Below are 22862 nucleotides of genomic sequence, written 5' to 3'. Positions count from 1 at the left end.
TAAGATACCTAGGAATAAATGTAACCAAAGAGGCAAAGAATCTATACTGAGAAAACTATAAAGTACTCATGAAAGAAATTAGGAAGACACAAAGAAATGGAAAAATGTTCCATGCTCATGGATTGGAAGAACAAATATTGTGAATATGTCTATTCTACCTAAAGCAATCTACACATTTAATGCAATCCCTATCAAAATCCTATGCATTTTTTCAAAGAAATAGAACAAACAATCCTAAAATTTATATGGAACCAGAAAAGACCTCGAATAGCCAAAGGAATATTGAAAAAGAAAGCCAAAGTTGGTGGCATCACAATTCCAGACTTCAAGCTCTATTACAAAGCTGTCATCATCAAGACAGCATGGTACTGGCACAAAAACAGACACATAGATCAATGGAACAGAATAGAGAGCCCAGAAATAGACCCTCAACTCTATGGTCAACTAATTTTTGACAAAGCAGGAAGGAATGTCCAATGGAAAAAAGACAGCCTCTTCAACAAATGGTGATTGGAAAATTGGGCAGCCACATGCAGAAAAATGAAATTGGACTATCTCCTTACACCATACACAAAAATAGACTCAAAATGGATGAAGGACCTCAATGTGAGAAAGGAATCCATCAAAATCCTTGAGGAGAACACAGGCAGCAACCTCTTCATCCTCAACCGCAGCAACTACTTCCTAGGAACATCGCCAAAGACAACAGAAGCAAGGACAAAAATGAACTATTGGGATTTCATCAAGATCAAAAGCTTTTGCACAGCAAAGGAAACAGTCAACAAAACCAAAAGACAACTGACAGAATGGGAGAAGATATTTGTAAATGACATATCACATAAAGGGCTAGTATCCAAAATCTATAAAGAGCTTAGCAAACTCAACACTCAAAGAACAAATAATCCAATTAAGAAATGGGCAGAGGACAGGAATAGACATTTCTGCAAAGAAGACATCCAGATGGCCAAAAGATACATGAAAAAGTGCTCCACATCGCTGGGCATCAGGGAAATACAAATCAAAACCACAATGAGATACCACCTCACACCAGTCAGAATGGCCAAAATTAACAAGTCAAGAAATGACAGATGCTTGCGAGGATGTGGAGAGAGGGAAACCCTCCCACACTGTTGGTGGGAATGCAAGCTGGTGCAACCACTCTGGAAAACCGTGTGGAGTTTCCTCAAAAAACTGAAAATAGAGCTACCCTATGACCCAGCAATTGCACTACTGTGTATATATCCTAAAGATACAAACATGGTGCTCCGAAGGGGCACGTCCACCCAAATGTTTATAGCAGCAATGTCCACAATAGCCAAGTTATGGAAAAAACCTAGATCTCCATCAACAGATGAATGGATGAAGAAGATGTGGCATATATACACAATGGAATACTATGCAGCCATCAAAAGAAATGAAATCTTGCCATTTCCGATGACGTGGATGGAACTAGAGGGTATTATGCTTGGCGAAATAAGTCAATTGGAAAAAGACAAGTATCATATGATTTCCCTGATATGAAGAAGTGGATATGCAATGTGTGGGGGGGCTGGGGGTAGGAAAAAAAAATGTAAGAAGGTGGGATTGGGAGGGAGACAAACCATAAAAGACTCAATCTCATAAAACAGACTGAGGGTTGCTGGGGGGAGAGGGGACGGGAGAGAGTGGTAGGGATATGGACATTGGAGAGGGTATGTGCTATGATGACTGCTGTGAAATGTGTAAACCTGGTGATTAACAGACCTGTACCCCTGGGGGTAAAAATACATTATAGGTTTGTTAAAAAAATAAATTTAATAAAAAAACAAAACAAAACTTAAAAAATTAAGACACCAAGTATTTAAAATTGAAAAATTAAATTAAAAAAAGAGATGATGGTTGGCACTACAAGTCATTGTAAGGTACCTTAAAGGAAAGCCTCTCAGCTTATTTTTAAATAATTCAGATTTTTAATTCAGTATAGTGTTATCATTTACATATACTTTTTGTGTCATGATTAGGTAAACATTTGGCAGACTGGGAACTATGCAGTTTAAGACTAATGCCTGACACTGTGGACCTCACATCAATTGTAACTGATTAGGAATTCCAGAATCTCCTACTATAACTTTTTCTGGTAATGGTAGGAAGCAAATATGAGCTTAGGTTTCAAAATTTAGAAAAAGGAAAGAAATCATCTCACTGATAACATAGACTCATTAACACCTCGGGATTCTGTCACAAGATTTTGAACTAATTCAGGCTGCTGTGGTGAATGAGAAAGGAGGACATCCTCTTTAAGTAAAAAGGAAAAGGCTCTTCCTTGAGAACTATATTACCCGTCTTTATCTCCATAGTAGGAGAACTTCACTTCTCTTGAAACATTTTTTTTTAAAGATTTTATTTATTTATTTGACAGAGAGAGATCACAAGTAGGCTGAGAGGCAGGCAGAGGGGGTGGGGGAGCAGGCTCCCTGCTTAGCAGAGAGCCCAATGTGGGGCTCAATCCCAGGGCCCTGAGATCATGACCTGAGCCGAAGGCAGAGGCTTAACCCACTGAGCCACTCAGGCGCCCCTCTTGAAACATTTAAGCAGCTAAAAGTCTTTTTTTGTTTCAGCTAAAAGTCTTAATCAAATAAGAAATTACACTGGTGTGAGTTTTTCCTTTCAGTTTTACACTAGCTTAGCCTATCTAACAATAATGAATACGTGAAGCAGGTGCCTTTCTTCACAGTCATAGGGGAGTGGTCGAGAGCACAGACTCTAGAGTCAGACACTCTGGGTTCAAATCTCAGCTCTGCCACCTATTACTTGTACATCCTCAGAGAATATTCTTAGCCACCGTGGTGCCTCATGTGTCTCATCTGTAAAATGGAGATAATCATAGTATCTACCTCACAGAGTTGCTCTGAGAATTCAGTAAGTTAGTGCAATGTCTGACACCTAAAATATATTATTTTAAATAATAATTAAGTTCTCTTATTTTGCTTAGCATAATGCAGTCTAGTTTCATCCATGTTGTTGCAAATGGTAAGATTTCATTCTTTTTGATGGCTGAGTAATATTCCAGGTCACACACACACACACACACACACACACATCTTCTTTACCCATTCTATGTTAAGTGAAATAAATCAGAGAAAGATAAATAATCATGTATGGAATTTAAGAAACCAAACAGATGAACATAGGGGAAAGGGGAATAAAGAGAGAGAGAGAAAGAAGCAAACCATAAGAGACTCTTAACCATAGAGAACAAACTGAGCGTTGATGGAAGGGAGATGGGTGGGGGATGGGCTAAATAGGTGATGGGTATTAAGGAAGGCACTTATTTTGATGAGCACTGGGTATTAAAGTAATTGATTAATCAGTAAATCCTACTCACGTGTTAACTAGAATTCAAATAAAATTTTGAAATAATAAATAAGTAAATAAAACCAAATTTTAAAAAATGAGTTATTTTTACATGTTTCTTCACTTCCTCTTTGTTTCATCAGTACAATTAGAAAACCATGAAATCTAGAAATGAAGAGAGGGTGGGGAATGAAAAAAGGCTGAAAGACTACAAAAACAATCCTTATTACTAAAATCATTTGAGGAAAGTCTTAATTCACACCCCTTAATCTTTAGCACCTAATAAGTTGAAAAAAATGTGCTTATAATTTTTCCTATCTGTAGAATTAAAGTTTTAATTTAAACCATGTTTGATCTCATTTTTTAATAGACTATAAATTTGAAGCTCAAAATTACTCAATAAAGAGGGTTGATTTTTCCTCTCTGAAATACAGGACTATACAGATGATCTTTTTTATACTTCTCAAATTGAATACACATATAAATTGAATGTTTTATATAAGGATTGGAAGAAAATCCATATTCTTGAATCTCTTGTCCATATTAGCATTATCCAGATACACCTCTTTCTGTGATTGAAAGAGGAAACTAAGCCAGGCCAAAGATGATATTTGAATGATTCCTCAAGTTTGATCCTTAATCATTTGTAATATATTTTCCCCACATTTGACTGAGAGATGTTTGAATTTCTAAATAATTTTGTTTTCATAATTGTATTTGAACACAGGTTCTTGGATGAAGTACAGTCTTATTCTGGAGTGAACAAAATGAGTGTGCAGAACTTGGCCACTGTCTTTGGCCCTAATATCCTGCGTCCCAAAGTGGAAGATCCTTTGACTATCATGGAGGGTAAGTAAATGATTACCTTGCATCCTCATCAAGAGAACAGTCAACTGTCTTTTGTTTGTTTGTTTTGTTTTTTTCTAAACTTTACTTATTTATAGTCTCTATACCCAATGTGGAGCTCAAACTCACAACCCAAGATCAAGAGTCATATGCTATGCGACTAAGCCAGCCAAGCACTCCCAGTCAACTCTCTTTTGGTTGGTCTGAACCTTTTCTCTTCTAAGGAAACTAGAGAAATAAGTAACTCTATGGTAACTCCGTTTACTTTTTTTCCCATTTATTTATTTACTTTTTTAATTAACATATAATGTATTATTAGCCCCAGGGGTACAAGTCTGTGAATCGTCAGGCTTACACACTTCACAGCACTCACCATAGCACATACTCTCCCCAATGTCCATAACCCAACTCCCCTCTCCATACCCCCCTCCCCCCAGCAACCCTCAGTTTGTTTTGTGATATTAAGAGTCTCTTATGGTTTGTCTCCCACCCAATCCCATCTTGTTTCATCTTTTCCTTCCCTACCCCACAAACCTCCCACATTGCCTCTCAAATTCCTCAAATCAAGGAGATCATATGATAGTTGTATTTCTCTGATTGACTTATTTTGCTAAGCATAATATCCTCTAGTTCCATCCACGTTGTTGCAAATGGCAAGATTTCATTTCTTTTGATGGCTGCATAGTATTCCATTGTATATATAGACCACATCTTCTATATCCATTCATCTGTTGATGAACATCTAGGTTCTTTCAATAGTTTGGCTATTGTGGACATTGCTGCTATAAACATTCGGGTGGACGTGCCCCTTCAGATCACTACATTTGTATCTTTAGGGTAAATACCCAGTGGTGCAATTGCTGGGTCATAGGGTAGCTCTATTTTCAACTTTTTGAGGAAAACCATGCTGTTTTCCAGAGTGGCTGCACCATCTTGCATTCCCACCAACAATGTAAGAGGGTTCCCCTTTCTCTGCATCCTCACCAGCATCTGTCCTTTCTTGACTTGTTAATTTTGGCCACTCTGATTAGTGTGAGGTGGTATCTCATTGTGGTTTTGATTTGTATTTCCTTGATGCCAAGTGATGTGGAGGACTTTTTCATGTGTCTGTTAGCCATCTGGATGTCTTCTTTGCAGAAATGTCTATTCCTGTCCTCTGCCCATTTCTTGATTGGATTATTTGTTCTTTGGGTGTTGAGTTTGATAAGTTCTTCATAGATTTTGGATACTAGCTCTTTATCTGGTAAGTCATTTGCAAATATCTTCTCCCATTCTGTCAGTTGTCTTTTGGTTTTGTTGACTGTTTCCTTTGCTATGCAAAAGTTTTTGATCTTGATGGAGTCCCAATAGTTTATTTTTGCCCTTGCTTCCCTTGCCTTTGGCAATGTTTCTAGGAAGAAGTTGCTGCGGTTGAGGTTGAGGATGTTGCTGCCTGTGTTCTCCTCAAGGATTTTGATGGATTCCTTTCTCACACTGAGGTCTTTCATCTGTTTGGAGTCTATTTTTGTGTGTGGTGTAAGGAAATGTTCCAGTTTCATTGTTCTGCATGTGGCTGTCCAAGTTTCCCAACACCCATTTGTTGAAGAGACTGTCTTTTTCCCATTGGACATTCTTTCCTGCTTTGTTGAAGATTAGTTGACCATAGAGTTGAGGGTCTATTTCTGGGCTCTCTATTCTGTTCCATTGATCTATGTGTCTGTTTTTGTGCCAGTACCATGCTGTCTTGATGATGACAGCTTTGTAATAGAGCTTGAAGTCTGGAATTGTGATGCCACCAACTTTGGCTTTCTTTTTCAATATTCCTTTGGCTATTCGAGGTCTTTTCTGGTTCCATATAAATTTTAGGATTGTTTGTTCTATTTCTTTGAAAAAATGCATAGGATTTTGATAGGGATTGCATTAAATGTGTAGATTGCTTTAGGTAGAATAGACATATTCCATTGATCTATGTGTCTGTTTCTGTGGCAGTACCATACTGTCTTGATGATGGCAGCTTTGTAATAGAGCTTAAACTCTGGAATTGTGATGCCACCAACTTTGGCTTTCTTTTTCAACATTCCTCTGGTTTTTAAGGTGTTTTCTGGTTCCATATAAATTTTAGGATTATTTGTTCCATTTCTTTGAAAAACATTGATGCTATTTTGATAGTAATTGCATTAAACATATAGATTGCTTTATGTAGCATAGACATTTTCACAATATTTGTTCTTCCAATCCATGAGCATGGAACATTTTTCTATTTCTTTGTGTCCTCCTCAATTTCTTTCATGAGTGCTTTATAGTTTTCTGAGTACAGACTCTTTGCCTCTTTGATTAGGTTTATTCCTAGGTATCATATGGTTTTTGGTGCAATTGTAAATGGGACTGACTCCTTAATTTCTCTTTCTTCTGTCTTGTTTTAGTGTAAAGAAATGCACCCGATTTCTGTGCATTGATTTTATATCCTGACACTTTACTGAATTCCTGTACAAGTTCTAGCCGATTCGGAGTAGAGTCTTTGGGTTTTCCAAATATAGTATCATATCATCTGCAAAGAGTGATAGTTTGACTTCTTCTTTGCCGATTTGGATGCCTTTAATTTCTTTTTATTGTCTGATTGCTGAGGCTAGGACTTCTAGTACTATGTTGAATAGCAGTGATGAAAATGGACATCCCTGCCATGTTCCTGACCCTAGCAGAAAAGCTCTCAGTTTTTCCCCATTGGGAATGACATTCACTGTGGGTTGTTCATAGATGGTTTTGATGATACTGAGGTGTCATTACACTTTGTCCTTACACTTTGAAGAGTTTTGATCAAGAAATGGTGCTGTACTTTGTAAAATGCTTTTTCAGCATCTATTGATAGTATCATATGTTCTTGTTCTTGTTCTTTTTTTTCTTATTCTTTCTTTTATTAATGTATTGTTTCACATTGATTGATTTGTGGATGTTGAACCAACCTTGCAGCCCTGGAATAAATCCCACTTGGTCATGGTAAATAATCATTTTAATGTACTGTTGGATCCTATTGGCTAGTAGTATTTTGGTGAGAATGTAACTTCATTTATTGACTCCAGTTCTTCAAGGGAAAAATATTCTCTTTGGGAGTTGGGCATTTTTTTTTTTAGTTTATTACACATAATAATTTACTAAAAGATTCCTCAGTAGCCTTATAAGAACAAATCAGCTGTGAAGTATTATGCAGGAATTAGAAAAATCTAGTTCACAAATCTAGCCTCATACAATTTTCAGAAAATTCATTAAGTAACTATTTAAAAATTTTTTCATATGTAAAACTTTATTCAAAAATTTTAAATGAGTTAATGTGCGTAAAGTACCTAGTATACTGTCAGGTACATAAAAAGCCATCCTAACTACCATTATGGCAGAGGAACTCCAAATGATATTTAAAACATTCTAGCCAGTACATATTAAGTTTATATATTGTTATTAACTTTGGGTTTTTTTGACTGATTTCAAGAAATAGAAAAGGATGGTCTTCTGTAAGATAATGCTGCTTATTAAACTGTGGTTTGAAATATGAATTGTTTTCTAGATGATAAAATGCTTCAAATTATTTTCCACAAGGAACTTCTATTTCTTTTTGTTTCCAGCAGGACTTACTGCTTGAATACCTTTCCTATCTATGGCCATTAGTAGTATTGCTGTTTTCTAAAAACTGGACTAACTGAACATTTAAGAATTTAATAAGGAAGAGGGAAGAAGAAAGAATGAGTAATTCATTTTTACTCTGAGCTTATTTAGAACAAAATATACTCCTGATACTGTTCCTTTCTTGAAAATTCTAAGATTTTCATTCTTCTATGTCTTTTTTTTTTAAGATTTTATTTATTTATTTGACAGAGAGAGATAACAAGTAGGCAGAGAGGCAGGCAGAGAGAGAGGAGGAAGCAGGCTCCCTGCTGAGCCAGGGAGCCCGATGTGGAGCTTAATCCCGGGACCCTGGGATCATGACCTGAGCCGAAGACAGAGGCTTTAATCCACTGAGCCACCCAGGCACCTCTCCTCTATGTCTTATGAGACAGAAGGAAAGCAAAAGTGTTTGCTTGCATCAACTCAGCTTCATTTCCTTGTCAGATATTTAGGGCAATATCAACTGAACACCAGATTTGGGGCAGTAAATTAGTTGGTCCAGAAAACTTAATTTCTTTTGGAAGAGTTTAGCAGACATTAGACGAATAAAATGTGAAGCTATAAGAAGCTTACAGGTCCTTTAGTGTATGGTTTTCTAAAACTTTTTAAAATATAAAATAGAATGTATATGTGGGTGCCTGGGTGGCTCAGTTGGCTAAGCATCTGCCTTCAGCTCAGGTCTTGATCCCAGGGGCCTGATATGGAGCCCTGAATTGGGCTCCCTGCTCAGTGGGAAGCCTGCTTCTCCCTCTCCCACTCTCCTTGCTTGTGTTCCCTCTCTCGCTGTCTCTCTCTCTCTGTCAAATAAATAAAATACTTTTTAAAAATTTGAATGCATATGATAATGAAAACCACCAATAATGCACATACATACACATCGTAATTAAGTTATATAAGACAAATACTCTAGGAATCCCCACCCAGGTCAAGAAATATAACTTTTTTAAGCATCCCAAAGTCCTTTTCTGTGTCCTATTACTCCATCTTACTCCCACACTTACTTATAACTCTATTTTACTATATAAACATTTGTATCAATCACTTCCTTGTATTTCTTGATAGTTTTAACAACCAAATAGATTTCCTAGGCATTATATTTAACCTTTGCTCTTATTTTATTTGATATTTTTTAATGTCTTTGGCCCTAATATCCTGACTTCAGGAACATATAAAAAGGATAATGAACCAAGACCAGTGGGTTTTAATCCCAGGAAGGCCAACTTGGATAGCTATTTAAAAATCAATGTAATTCACCATATTAACAGACAAATTTTTTTTAATCCTCTCCTTGGATATAAAAAAGGTATTTTACAAAATCTAACACCACTCATGGTAAAGGCTGTCAGCAAATTAGAAATAAAAGGAACTTAACAAAGGTCACCTGTAAAAAAAAAAAAAAATTAGTTATAATATTGCACTTAATGGTGAAAGATGGACTGCTTTCCCCCCTAAGATTGAGCATAAGGTAAGATAGCCTACTTCCGGCACTTCGACTGTACCAGAAATCCTAGCTAGGACAAGAAAGTGTTAAGAAGGAATTAAAGACACACAAATTAGGAAGTTGTAAACCTCTGTTTATTCACAGACAAGATGATAACTCATGTAGGAAATGCTAGGAAATCTACAAGGAAAGTTATTATAACTAATAAGTGAACTTACCAAGGTCATATGAGACAATGTCAATTTATAAAAATTCATTTTATTTCTATGCAATAACATTGATGGCAATTGAAATAAAAATATAATTTTAGAGCAACACTTATAAATATCAAAAATTAGGGATAAGTTTAAGAAAATATGGGGACGCCTGGGTGGCTTGGTTGGTTGAGCAGCTGCCTTCGGCTCAGGTCATGATCCCAGCGTCCTGGGATCGAGTCCCACATCGGGCTCTTTGCTCAGCGGGGAGCCTGCTTCTCCCTCTGCCTCTGCCTGCCATTCTGTCTGCCTGTGCTCGCTCTCTCCCCTTCTCTCTCTCTGATAAATAAATAAAATCTTAAAAAAAAAAAAAAGAAAATATGCACAAGACATATATCCTGAAGACTACTAAACATGTATTTAAAAAACTATATAAATGGGGAAATAAACTATGTTCATCAATTAGAATAGTCAAAATCAATAAGCTATTCATTTTCCTAAAGTTTACCTATAGTCTCAACATAATTCTCAAAAATATCAGGGAAAAAATTTATTGGTAGAAATTGACAATCTGCTTGTAAACCTTACACAGAAATAAAAATTATCCAGAATAGTCAAAACAATTTGAAAGGGAAAAAGAAAGTTGAAATATACTACTTGATTTAAGACTTAACTATAATGCTACAAATAATCAAGGTAGTGTGGTAACAACATAAAGATGGTCATATAGATCAATGTAATAGAACAGAGTCAAGAAATAGACCTACACATGTCATCATTTGTTTTTGACATATGTGCCAAGTTAGTTCAGTGGGAAAGGGATAGTCATTTCAACAAATGATCCTGGAAAATTTCGTATCTGTTTTAAGAAATCCTCTATCCTTACTTCTCATAACTCAGAAAATTAACTTGAAATGGACCATAGATCTAAATGTAAGAGCTAAAAGCATAAAACTTAGGGAGGAAGATATAGGAGAAAAAACCTTATGGCTTTGCGTTAGTCAAAGACTTACTAAGACACAAAAATCTCTAACCATAAAAAAATTGAGAATTTGGGCTTTATCAAAATTAAAACTTTTGCTCTTCAAAAGATATCCTTAAGAGAACAAAAAGGCAAGCCATAGAAATGAGGAATATAATGTGAATCAAATATCTGATTAAAGAATTTATTTTAAAGGTATATAAATAACTCACACAAATAATAGGACAGTGAAGCCAGGTGGCGGGAGGGGAATGAGTGAAAGATCTGAATTAGACATTTCATTAGACATTTCATCAGAGATAAAGAAATAGCAAATAACACATAGAAAGATGCTCAGTATTTTTAGTCATTACAGGAATGCAAATTTAAGCTATAATGAGCTACCACTACACATCCTCTACAAAGTATAAAATTAAGACTTAAAATACTAGGCTTGGCTGGTAGAAATACAAAATGTTAGAGCTATTTTGCAAAGTTGGGTAGCTTCTTAAAAACTTAAAAACTTAACTTTTAACTTAACTTAAAAACTTAACTATTTATTAGCCATAAGACCCAACAGAGAGCAGTGTGCTAAGTATTTAGCCCCATATAAAGAAAATACATGTTCACCCAAAACTCTAGTCAAATGTTCATATCAACTTTATTTCATAATAGCTCCAATCTGAAATCAGACCAGTTGTCCATCAATCAGTGACAAGATAAACAATTTTTGGAATATTCATAAAATGGAATACTACCCAGCAATGAAAATAATGAACTGTTGTTACATCCAACAATATGGATAAATCTCAAAAGTATTACACTCAGTGAATAATGCCTAGACACAAAAAACTTCATACTGTATAATTCCATTTATATGAAATTCTAGAAAAAGAAAAACTGTAGTGTTAGCAAGCAGATCAGTGATTACCATAGTTCGAAGGTGGGGATAGGGAATTGGCTACAAACAGGCACAAGGGAATTGCCTATTTCATGATTAGATGGTGTTTCCAGGACTGTCGTTTGTCAAAATTCATTATATAACTTACAGACATCTGTACATGTACAGAATGACACATGTATAAGGTTAGGCATTGCAAAAACGCAAATTGGAACTACATTTCATAGATGGCTGTCGTATACACCTGATAATGTACGTGTATTTTTAAGTCCTAGGTACCTTTAAAGGAAAGTTGAATTCTTATCCAATTCTTGTGAAGAAGTGCCTATAAAGTGGTATTTAAATTCAACCTTTATAAATGTATATAGGTGAGGGGAAGTTCAGGATCCACATAGCACACTGGGACCCCCCAATCTGCTTGGACTCTTCAGAATGGGCTGGTGATCATAACCACTCTGACCTCATTATTTGGGCTTCAGGCTTTTCATTAGCAGCCCAAGGAAGAGAATGACAGAGAGGAGGAAATAAAAAGTAAAAAAAAAAAAAAAAAAAAAAAAAAAAAAAAAAAAAATAGCATATAGTGACACATGCTTCATCATTACTAAGCTAGTATAAAAATTGAAAGAAAATCCCTTTGCAAGAACTATTGCCATTGATTATTCTGGATACTAGATGAAAGCAAAGCCTCCCAAGGTAGAAGAAAGAGATTTCTAGATCACTAGGGCCCTGACAATCACTCTATAATTATGGCAGGTAACTTGTCATGACTGTTCACAGACTTGTCATGGAGATCTTGGGAATGTCACTCTTCAATTAATTAAATGCCCTGCATAGTTCACAGCTCTGGTGAGAAGCACTGATGCTTCAGATGCTAATATTCTAGTGATGGGAGGAAGCTCCGTCTTCCCAAAGTACTAGACAGAGGCATATATAATCGAGGCGGCTAATATTTGAAAGTGTATCTGTCATATGAGCAAATAATGCAATAGGACTAAGTACACAAGTCTTCAAACAGTGCATAAACGACAGTGTTGACAGCCGTTTTAACTATACTAAAATCTTTTCATCAGATTCACTCCTACATGCACAGAAAATAGGATGACAGATTCAGAGGTGGCTAAAAAAGGAAAGATGGATATATAATACCATTCATCTTTTGAGTCCTTTTTCTTCCACAACTCTGATTCAATACATAGATGTATTTTATTTAGTTTCTTACTTAGAACAACTCCAAGCTTACTTGTTGCTGCTACAGCTTAAATTCCAACAGCTGAAACATCTAGAGTGAGGGCATGCTCTGAAGTAAGAAGACAAAGTATGACATTTCACCCTGGTCATTTATCATCTCGGTGGCCTTGAGCAAACAGCTGAACCTCTCTGAACCTCAATTTTCTCTTCTGAAAAATTTTAAGTCCTATCTCACAGCCTTTTGAGAAACTTAATTTAAAAGATGTAAGTGAAACATCTCCACCTAAATCACTGTTTCTCAAACTCCAACATACATAGGAACCACCCGGAGATCTTGTTAATGTGCAAGTTCCCCGATTGAGAAGGTCTTCAGTGGGTCCTGCAAGTCTGAAGCTCCCAGGTGATATTAGAATCTGAACCAGACCCTTCCCTCTCCACCTGGAGAATTTTATTTCCTCCTGCTGCCCCAGACAAACCTGTCTTCCCTCACTGGGGAGGGAGATGGGTGCTGCTGCTGAGAAGGGGACATGTTGGATTACTGCTGATGTCATCTGGGAGCTGGTTAGAAATGTACAATCTCATGCCCCACCCAAAACATTTTAACAGAATCTCCAGGTAATTTGAATGAACACTAATGTTTGAGCAACATTGACCCAGAATCAGACCTGGCGCGTTGAAGATTTGGGATCTAAATGTGCTGTTAGGTTTTGGATTATCACAGAAGTGTGCAGGATATAATAGATTTAACACATTTTTTCATATTCAAAATTTGATTTTTGAATTACATTCAGAGTCAGATTTTGCCAACACGTTGCTTTAAGCTAAAGAGTGTCCTCACCCCAGCCAGATCAGGCCTCTGCTCTCTGACAGCTAGACAGTTAGTAGCTGTTTTCAGTAGGAATCTGCATTGTCAAAGCCCTTGTCATAGTTTTCCCCACCAAATCTCAATTTAAGTATTTTGTATAGAAAGTACACTTACTAACTGGAATTTAAATTGTTTTGCTGTGTCTATTTACTGGAGACTATTCCTAAGAGCAACATCATATAAACCCAGTTAACACATCAAATTAGTGTATTTCAAGTCAAAGGAAAGATGATTGATGTCTCCATTAGCCTATACTGTTTATTGTGGGTACATGAATAAATGAATACTTAAGGAGTTTCTTGGGTTATTGAGGGGGCAGGGACTCCAAGTTAGGAAACTACTTGAGAAGCCTACTTAATGGTGATAGCCAGTTTTAAGGGATAGGAGCTCAGCTTGGAAGGCAGTGAGGAATATGTGAAAATATTCTTGAGATTTCAGCTAGTATTCCATAAAACCTGAGAAGTCCATTGATTTTTTTTAATGAATTACAGCTTTTAATAATGGATTAACTTTTTTATCCTTTATTGTCTTGAGTTATTTTTGCTGTCTGAAATTTATACTCATTTCTAATTCATCCTTTACAGTGCATAGTGAAGATACAAGAATCAAATAGAAACCATGGTATTTTCATCTGTGTAAGAGAATTATTTTCTTCCTCATAGGACTTTTCATCATTTAAAATGTCCTGCCTAATGCTTTGTTGTTTCTTGTAGAGCAGGTTTGGTAGTAACAGATTCTCTCAGTTTTTGTTTATCTAGCAATGTCTTTATTTCCCCTCCATTTTGAAGCATAGGTTTGTTGGACATAGAATTCTTGCTTGACAGTCTTTTAGTATTTTGAATATCTTATCGCATTACCTTCTGGCAATGAGAAATCAGCTGTTAATCTTACTAAGGATCCCTTGTACATGAGTTGTTTCTCTGTTCCTTTCAAGAGCCCTTCTATGTTTTTGGTTTAAGACAGCTGGACTACAGTGGGTCTAGGTTTCTTCCTCATAGGACTTTTCATCATTTAAAATGTCTTGCCTAATGCTTTGTTGTTGACATCTATCTAGCATGGAATTTGGTGATCCTTTTGGATATACAGATCATGTTTTTCATCAAACTGGGACATTTTCAGCAATTATTTCTTTAAATATTCTTTCTCTTATGGGACTCTCCTTCTGGAACTACCATTAGGCATATGCTGGCATACTTTATGGTGTCCCACAGGTCTGTGAGGCTGTTTATTTTTCTTCCTTTATTTTCCTTTATGTTTTTTGGACTGGATAACGTCAGTTGACCTATTTTCAGGTATAACATTCTTTCTTCTGCCTGCTCGTATCTCCTGTTGTTTCCCTCTACTGATTTTTTTTTTCATTTCAGTTTTTATACTTTTCAACTCCAGCATATCTATTTGGCTCATTTTTTATACTTTCTGTCTCTTTATTGATAATAAATTGGTGAAACATTATTCTCATTTCCATCTCATCTCTTTAGACATGGTTTCCTTTAGTTATTAGAACACATTTAAAACAGCTGATTTAAAGTCTTTGTCTAGTGAGTACACTGTCTGGGCATCCTCAGAATTTTTTTTTTTTTTTCCCCTGAGTATGGGCTATAAAGTCTTTACTCTTTACATGTCTCAAAATTTTCATTGAAAAGACATTTTTAATAATATAATAATGTGAGAACTTTGGATATCAGGTATTCCCCTTCCTTAGGTTTGTTGTTGTTTGCCTAGCGATTTTTCTGGACTAATTCTGTAAAGTGTATATTCTTTGCCATATGTGGCCACTGATGTCTATGCTTGGTTTGCTTGGCTGTCAACTGATTATTGGCAAAGATTTCCTTAAATTGCCTAGACCAATAGTCCCCACCCCCTTTTATTAACCATAGGGCAAAAATGTATGCAAACCTTGACAGTCAGGTAGTTCATAATTCTACAGTAGCCTTCAGTTTCTGCTCATGCAGAGCCTCAAGATTAGCCAGAGGGCAGAGACTAGGGACTTTCAATTCTTTCCTGAGCATACAAACAGCTGTAGACATGCACATAACCCTAAAGATGCATGTAGTCTTCTAAACTCCCAGGAATAGAGCCAAGCTTTTCAACCCCCACCCCCCACCCCATGGAAATCACATTCCTCAGATTCCTTTTAAACTTGTGGTTAGCCTGTTGTCTGTCCCAACTGTCTTCCACTGCTTCTGGCAGCCATGATGTTAAACGAAAGAGCCCTCATTATTTTTGACAAATGCCCCTGAGAAAAATGCTCTTCACGCTGGTCAGATTCCTGGTCAGATCAAATAAAGACATGCATTGTGAGGGGGGGTCTTCAAGGGAACCACAAACAGGTCAAGCAGTGACAGTACTCTGGGAATGGAGTTTGGAATTCCAACTCTGTTTTGTCCATTGCAGTGGCTGCCAATCTGCTGGTTCCCACTGTGACTGTGGGATACTAGCTTTCAAAGCTCCTGCAAAGCTGGGAAGAAGAGGATGGGGACAAAGTTAAAACCCCACAGAACTTGCTGTTTCTTACTGAGCCACCATTTTTCTTGAGTAAACATTCTCCAGACTGTAACAAGCCAGGTCCCTATAAATGTTGATTCAGGATACTTTTGTTAGTTGCTTTTACAGAAAAGAGGATTTTGGAGATCCTTATTACACCATTCTGGCTGATGTCACTTAAAATGCCTTGAAACTTTTGAATAGTGAACAAAAGTCGCATGGAACTTATCTTGCTACCTTAGAAAGACAGAACCCATATTCACCAGAGATCATATAGGGTTCCACTAAGAAATGCCACTAAAATATCTTGGTGGTTTGAGGCAACTGTCAGATGAGAGATCACATTGACCTCCTCCTAAGGAAGATTTCTCATAAATAAATCTCAAACTTGCAGGAAATGGTGTCTAATGATTAAAAGCCTATTCTCTGGAACTAGCTAGCTCTGATTTGAAGTCCTAATTCTGCTGCTTAATAGCTATGTGACCTTCATCAAGTTACTTAACATTTACAGTACAATGATAATAACCACCTATTCGGAGATTTGTCTTAAAACCCAACTAACAAAAATAAAGTGCTTGGTGTGGTTTGTGGCAAACGTAAATGCTCAAGAACTTTTGGTTTCTATTGCTATTATCATCATTAAGAATATAGTTTAGCACTACTGATAATAATGCTGATTATGGTTGTGGTTCTTTAACAGTCACTTTCGAAGTGGGAAATAAAACTATTTCACTCGTATTACTGTGTTTCCTATGTGATTCTAGGCACTGTGGTGGTCCAGCAGTTGATGTCCGTGATGATTGGCAAGCACGACCGCCTTTTCCCCAAAGAGGCAGAACCACAAAGCAAACCCCAAGATGGAGTGAGTAACAATAACAATGAAATTCAGAAGAAAGCCACCATGGGTCAGCTACAGAACAAAGAAAACAATAATACCAAGGACAGTCCTGGCAGGCGGTGCTCTTGGGACAAGTCTGAGTCTCCTCAGAGAAGCGGCATGGATAACGGGTCCCCCACAGCTGTACCGGGTAGTAAAACCAACAGCCCGAGGAACAGCGTTCACAAGCTGGATGTGTCTAGGAGCCCCCCTCTCATGGTCAAAAAGAATCCTGCCTTCAATAAGGGCAGTGGGATAGTCACCAACGGATCCTTCAGCAGCAGTAATGTGGAAGGTCTGGAGAAAACCCAGACCACTCCCAATGGGAGCTTACAGGCCAGAAGGACCTCTTCCCTGAAGGGGTCTGGTACCAAAATGGGCACCCACAGTGTCCAGAACGGTACCGTGCGAATGGGCATTTTGAACCCCGACACAGTTGGGAACCCCATGAACGGTCGCAGTATGAGCTGGCTGCCCAATAGCTATGTGACCCTGAGGGATAACAAGCAGAAAGAGCAAGCGGGAGAGTCGGGCCAGCACAACAGGCTCTCCACCTATGACAACGTCCATCAGCAGTTCTCCATGATGAACCTGGATGACAAGCAGAGCGTCGACAGTGCCACCTGGTCCACCTCCTCCTGCGAAATCTCCCTCCCCGAGAATTCCAACTCCTGTCGCTCCTCCACCACCACCTGCCCAGAGCAAGACTTTTACGGGGCTAATTTTGAGGACCCTGTTTTGGATGGGCCCCCGCAGGACGACCTCTCCCACCCTGGAGACTATGAAAACAAGAGTGACCGGAGGAGTGTGGGAGGTCGAAGTAGTCGTGCCACCAGCAGCAGTGACAATAGTGAGACATTCGTGGGCAACACCACCAGCAACCACAGCGCACTGCACAGTTTAGTGTCCAGCCTGAAGCAGGAGATGACCAAACAGAAGATAGAGTATGAGTCCAGGATAAAGAGGTGAGGAAAATCCGGAGCGCCTAGCTGCCAGAAAGGCTGCAACCACCTCCTCCCACAGGGATGGGTTGACCTGGGAGGTTAAACAAGCCGGTTCCAGAGCCAGAGACCCGAGTTCAAGTCCAGGCTTCCCCACTTGTAAGCTGTGGGATTTGGGGAGACTTCTCTGTGAGCTTTCGGGTTCTTACTGTGAAAAACTGGAAATATGAGTAATTTTTTACCTTAAAAGCGTATGAGAAATCACCAAGCATTGTCCCTGGCACAGAATAGTGTCTCCATCATTCTATCGTCTGTTATTACATGTGTAGGTTTGTGTTAAGGGCTGGAAAGAGAGCCCGGGATCAATGGGAAGTAAGGAGCCTGTTTTCACTGATAGGCAGAGGGTGAGATGAGGATCAAGATAAGGTGTCGAAGGAAACATCTCTCTTTTTTATTATTTTAATCGTTGGATGTTGAGAGAGGGTCCGCTGCCCGCCGGGCTCAGTGCCAGGCCTCGAGGAGTCAGCGGTGAATAAAATAGACAAAAACTCAGCCCTCATGGAACCCGCTTCCGTCCCACCGCAGAGACAGATCAAGAAGTAAAGTAGATCAGATGCTAAGTGGAAGACTAACACGGCAGAGGGGTCTGAAGCTTTGGTGAGGTGTAAGGTCACGTGCAGAGCCTTCCAGGTAGTCAAAGAGGAAGCCGTGCGGATCCCGGGAGAGAAGAGCAAGTGGAAATAACAGGAGATGGGCTGGGCTGGGGGCTCAGAGGGGGAACAGGGCCCAGCGGCGAAGAACCTTGGGGATTATTTTCAGTCTGGTTTTTGTTCTGAGATTAGGATCCATGGATGTTTTTGAGAAGAGCAATGACGTAAAGTGTGTTCATATGCACAAGGGAAATTGTAGGCTAAATGAGGAGCAAAAGCTATGATTTCTAAGGAAGTGATGATGCGAACTCCTAATTTATATCAGTTTGCATCTCCTCACAAGACGGCCAAGGTAGGAGTGTGCCTAGCAACTTCTCCAGGAAAGCAGCCGCAGCAGGATAAGGGGTGTTTGCCAAGGGTCCTTTGTTCACAGCGCCCCCGACTGTCATGTGTTCTGTGGACTTGAGAGGTGGGAATGGAGAATGGAGCCCAGGGCTCACAAACAGCACCTTGGGCCCGAAACCAGAATGTCCTCCCTGACATGTTCACCATGGTTATGGATATTCTAAAACCGATGGTCTTCATGAACTCCCCTCAGCTTAGTGTAGGTGAAGAGGGCATTTCACTCTCAAGTAGAAGGCTCAAGGCTTAGTTCAGCATGAAGCCGCCCTCTGTGGTCTCCACCCCCGTTTCAGACTATGCAACTTGGTGGCCCTCCTCCTTCATGGGTGTTCCAGGGTCCTCCTAGGAGTGGGCCTCAGTCTTTGTCCTGCTTCAGAAGCTCCATGTCACCAGATGCCACACGCTGCTGCTTTATACATAAAGTTGGCTTCCGTGCATTTTAATATGTCTCCCAGCCATTAATCAGTTATCAGGCCAAAAGTTACAGATTTCCAAGAACTTTGGCAAAGTAAATATAAACTGAATTACCACTTACACATTAAGTTGAAAAATGACTTTCTTAGAAAGTAGTTTTTGTAAACCTTGCTGAACAGAAACTTGGTTTGAATTTTTCTATATAATGCCAAGTGACAGGAGGTTTACGGAAGAAGAAAAATGCTGTCAGCTAATAAGGTGACTCTCATTTCTGAGTGTCGTTTTTGGAATCACTGGCTACCAGAGCTCTGAATTTCTGCCAGTACGTGACAATAACTTAGCACTTAGCACTGGGAAGCAAGAGACAGCACTTTAAACTTGTATTAATAGAGGGAAAAAAGCTATTCTGAATGGTTGCCGATATACACATTCATTTGTGAGAACACTGGTGGCCTGTTTGTGTTCTGTGATCTATGGTGCACTTCAGAGACTTTGAGAAAATAATGGAACTTCCCAGTAGAATGTCATCTCAGTGAGCCCTCTTCCTGTAGCATTCTTACCCCCCTGACAGCCAGAAGGAAAGGCCCATAGCAGAGTGGGGCAGACGAGCTGCCATAGGCCCAAGGCACAGTTAACCGTTCTAATTAATTTGTGATCGTTCCTATTTGCAGTCATACATTTCTCTTTCAATTTCTTTTAAACTCCATCCCATAAATACTGAAGTTAGACAAATTCATAGATATATGATATAGAGGATTGTAGATAGATAGATAGATAATACTTTATTTTGTTTAGTTATCACTGATATGTGTTGTTTAGCTTTTAAACATATTTGTTTGATGTTCTTTTACCCCCCAAATTAGTTCCTAACCTTACTGTATTGTGGTAGGAGAAATTTGTTTATATTATCAATTATTTGGTCTGGTAAAAACTATTCTGTTTTTACTGGTTTGGGATTCCATATATGACTAATAGATCAAGTCTGTTGGTCAAGTTGTTCCAACCTTTTACATTTCTTCTAATTTCTATCAGATCTGTAATTTCTGAGAAAGGAAAATCTCATATTATTATAGATTTATCAATTTCTCCTTATGATTTTATTATATTTTATATTGAATAATGTGAGGCTAGACTACTTGGTGAATAAAAGTTCAGGATTGTTCATATCTCTCTGTGAATTGGTCCTTTTATCATTAAGTCATGGTCATCTTTAATTGTAATAACGCTTTTTGCTGAAAATCTATTTCTTCTGATACTAATATTGCTATGCCACTTTTATTTTGATTAGTAACTTCCTGGCAGAAAAGACTTGAGCTATCCAGCCATGACATTCTCACTATCGTTATTTTTCCTTTGCCCAAAAACAAATACGATGTTCTCTTTTCTCTTCCAACTTTATCAGATTTTCTCTTTTCTTTTAGTAAAGCCAGCTTCACCTGAAATGACTGCAGGAAGCCCTGTGGTTGGGGTTTCCTCCCGCATCTGCCATTCTGTGCTCCCTGATAATCAGTCTGCGGCTTCTCTGTGCTCACATTCATTTATTCACAATCAAATGACAACTAAGTGCTTCCAAGCGAGGTCTTGGGGTCTTCTTGTTGAAATGATAGTAAATCATCCCAGCAGATAGAATCAACGAATGAACGAATAAGTAAAAATACATCTTTTAAATCATTAGACCTTACTTTACTGATTTGAAAGGGTCCATTACCATTTCCTAAGCCTTGTAGAGATAGAGTTCAGAAAATATCTGCATCCCCATCACATTTCAAGTGAATGACATCACTTTATCCTTTGTTCTTTCCCTCACCTTCTCTAGCTTAGAGCAGCGAAACTTGACTTTGGAAACAGAGATGATGAGCCTCCACGATGAACTGGATCAAGAAAGGAAGAAGTTCACAATGATAGAAATCAAAATGCGAAACGCCGAGCGAGCAAAAGAAGATGCCGAGAAAAGAAATGACATGCTTCAGAAAGAAATGGAGCAGTTTTTCTCCACGTTTGGGGAGCTGACAGTGGAACCTAGGAGAACCGAGAGAGGAAACACAATATGGATCCAGTGAGCCTGCTTCCTCCCGCTGTCTCCGATGGACGTGGCGGGGGGCTCTGGGATGCTGGTGGGAACATTCTGTGGGATCGGGTGGCTGGTCCCCTGCTGTACAGTGCTCTAACTGGTGAAGGAATATCATTTACAGACATTACCCATCCATATCTGCAATGTGTACCAAAGTTATATCATGCCCCATAATGCTACTGGTCAAGTGTTACAACTGGATAGGTGTATAGAGAGTAGTTTTAAAAAGTAAACTAAAAATGGGAAGCATATCTCAAGAATTATTTTATTGCAAGTCTTGTATTTAAAATGTTAAATCAATATGTTGTTGCAATTTAGCTTGCTTTCAAGCTTCACCCTTGCACTTAACATAAGCTATTTTTGGCATTGTGTTATCATCAGCTTATTTTATAGATCAATATTTTTATTTCCCCTCTTGCTGAGGAAATGAAGATGAGCAGATATATAAATATATATAAATATATATCAGATGAGTTATTAAAGTCAAAAGAATATTTCGTGGCTGTGCTGTTTGTGCCAGTAGACCCCGCCATGACCAAAAGAGAAATGTAAATAGTTTTATAAAATACAGTAGAATCACCAGGAGCCTTTGGTTTGCTCTTTAAATTCCTCTCCTGACACTGCTCAGTTTTCTTAGGGAGGTGTCTTGACACAGAGAATTTTGGATTTTGTGGGAAAAAAATAAAAGGCCCCATCTCAAGGCTTATTGTCTGCGTCTCCCTGGTCAGTCCCACAGATGAATGTCTCCTGTGAGGAATGCACTTTAGAGGGAGCAGATGGTAAAAGCATTTAATGAGTCACACCATGAACTACTCTGACCTTCCGGACTGAGTCTTGGTAACGGCTACATGGTTTCCAGAACAGTTCTTCACGCCATTTGGAGGTTGGGAAACAATGCTCGCAACTCGTTGCCACAGGAACCCCTCCTATCCACTCAGACCTTGCCTCCACCCCCCAGCAAACACACTGCAGTGCAGGCAGTGAGATGGTGTGACCGTGACCCTCTCAGTTGAACGGCTAGCATGCGATCCGTACAGGGACGTTTTTGTCACTCAGGCCTACTGTTCTTTTGTCACCCGGGATTCTGTCTGCAGGACTGCTGGGAAAGGCAGGGGATGGAGTGGATAGCCCAGGAGGAGAAGGAGACGAGTTAGGAAGAAGCCAACCATTTTGCTTCTAATTTTTACAATTTTGTTCTTCCCAGTTGAAAACATACTTGTTCACAACAATTTTAAGATGTGAATGTTTTGAGGTCCAATTTTGACAAGTGTATGCACATGAGTAATGGTGACCGTCTGTAGGAGCCCAAGGCTCTCTGGAGGTAGAGTTTGGAAAGAACAACTCTTCACACTCCAGTAAGGCAATGACTTTGGGAAGCCAGGCAAGGAACTATTTCTCACACTAGATCGAAAAGTCACAAAAGGCATAACTGGAAATAAAGACTGCTTGAGTTTATAGAACTGTGTTGTTAGAAGGTTCTATGTCTGTGTGTGCTTATTTATTTTCAAATGGAAGCTAAGTCTTTAGAGCATCCATCCTCATCACCAATTACTTTCGTGTATATCCTTCCACCAAGCAAACTTCTGTGGTCCCTGGGTTTTAACCACTTTCTATAATACTGCTGCCTCTTCACCTTTAGTTTCCTGTTCTTCCACTTTTGG

At 38.6% G+C, this 22862-nt stretch overlaps 1 protein-coding gene across 5 annotated transcripts in view; it reads left to right on the top strand.

Annotated features, from left to right (window-relative positions):
• Positions 1-22661, top strand: part of ARHGAP24 (Rho GTPase activating protein 24) — a 421803-nt gene extending 399142 nt beyond the window's left edge. For all 5 annotated transcript variants that reach the window (XM_059173409.1, XM_059173421.1, XM_059173415.1 and 2 more), the window contains 3 exons: positions 4061-4182; positions 16611-17688; positions 20947-22661. In XM_059173409.1, coding sequence (XP_059029392.1) covers positions 4061-4182; positions 16611-17688; positions 20947-21190 — 1444 coding nt within the window. In that variant the 3' untranslated portion in view covers positions 21191-22661. The remainder of the gene's footprint in view (positions 1-4060; positions 4183-16610; positions 17689-20946) is intronic.
• The last annotated feature ends 201 nt before the right edge of the window (positions 22662-22862 follow it).

Source organism: Mustela lutreola, chromosome 1, assembly GCF_030435805.1.
Source record: "Mustela lutreola isolate mMusLut2 chromosome 1, mMusLut2.pri, whole genome shotgun sequence".
Classification (NCBI taxonomy): domain Eukaryota; kingdom Metazoa; phylum Chordata; class Mammalia; order Carnivora; family Mustelidae; genus Mustela; species Mustela lutreola.
The sequence above is the reverse complement of the archived record's forward strand: the minus strand, read 5'-3'. Positions and strand labels throughout refer to the sequence as shown.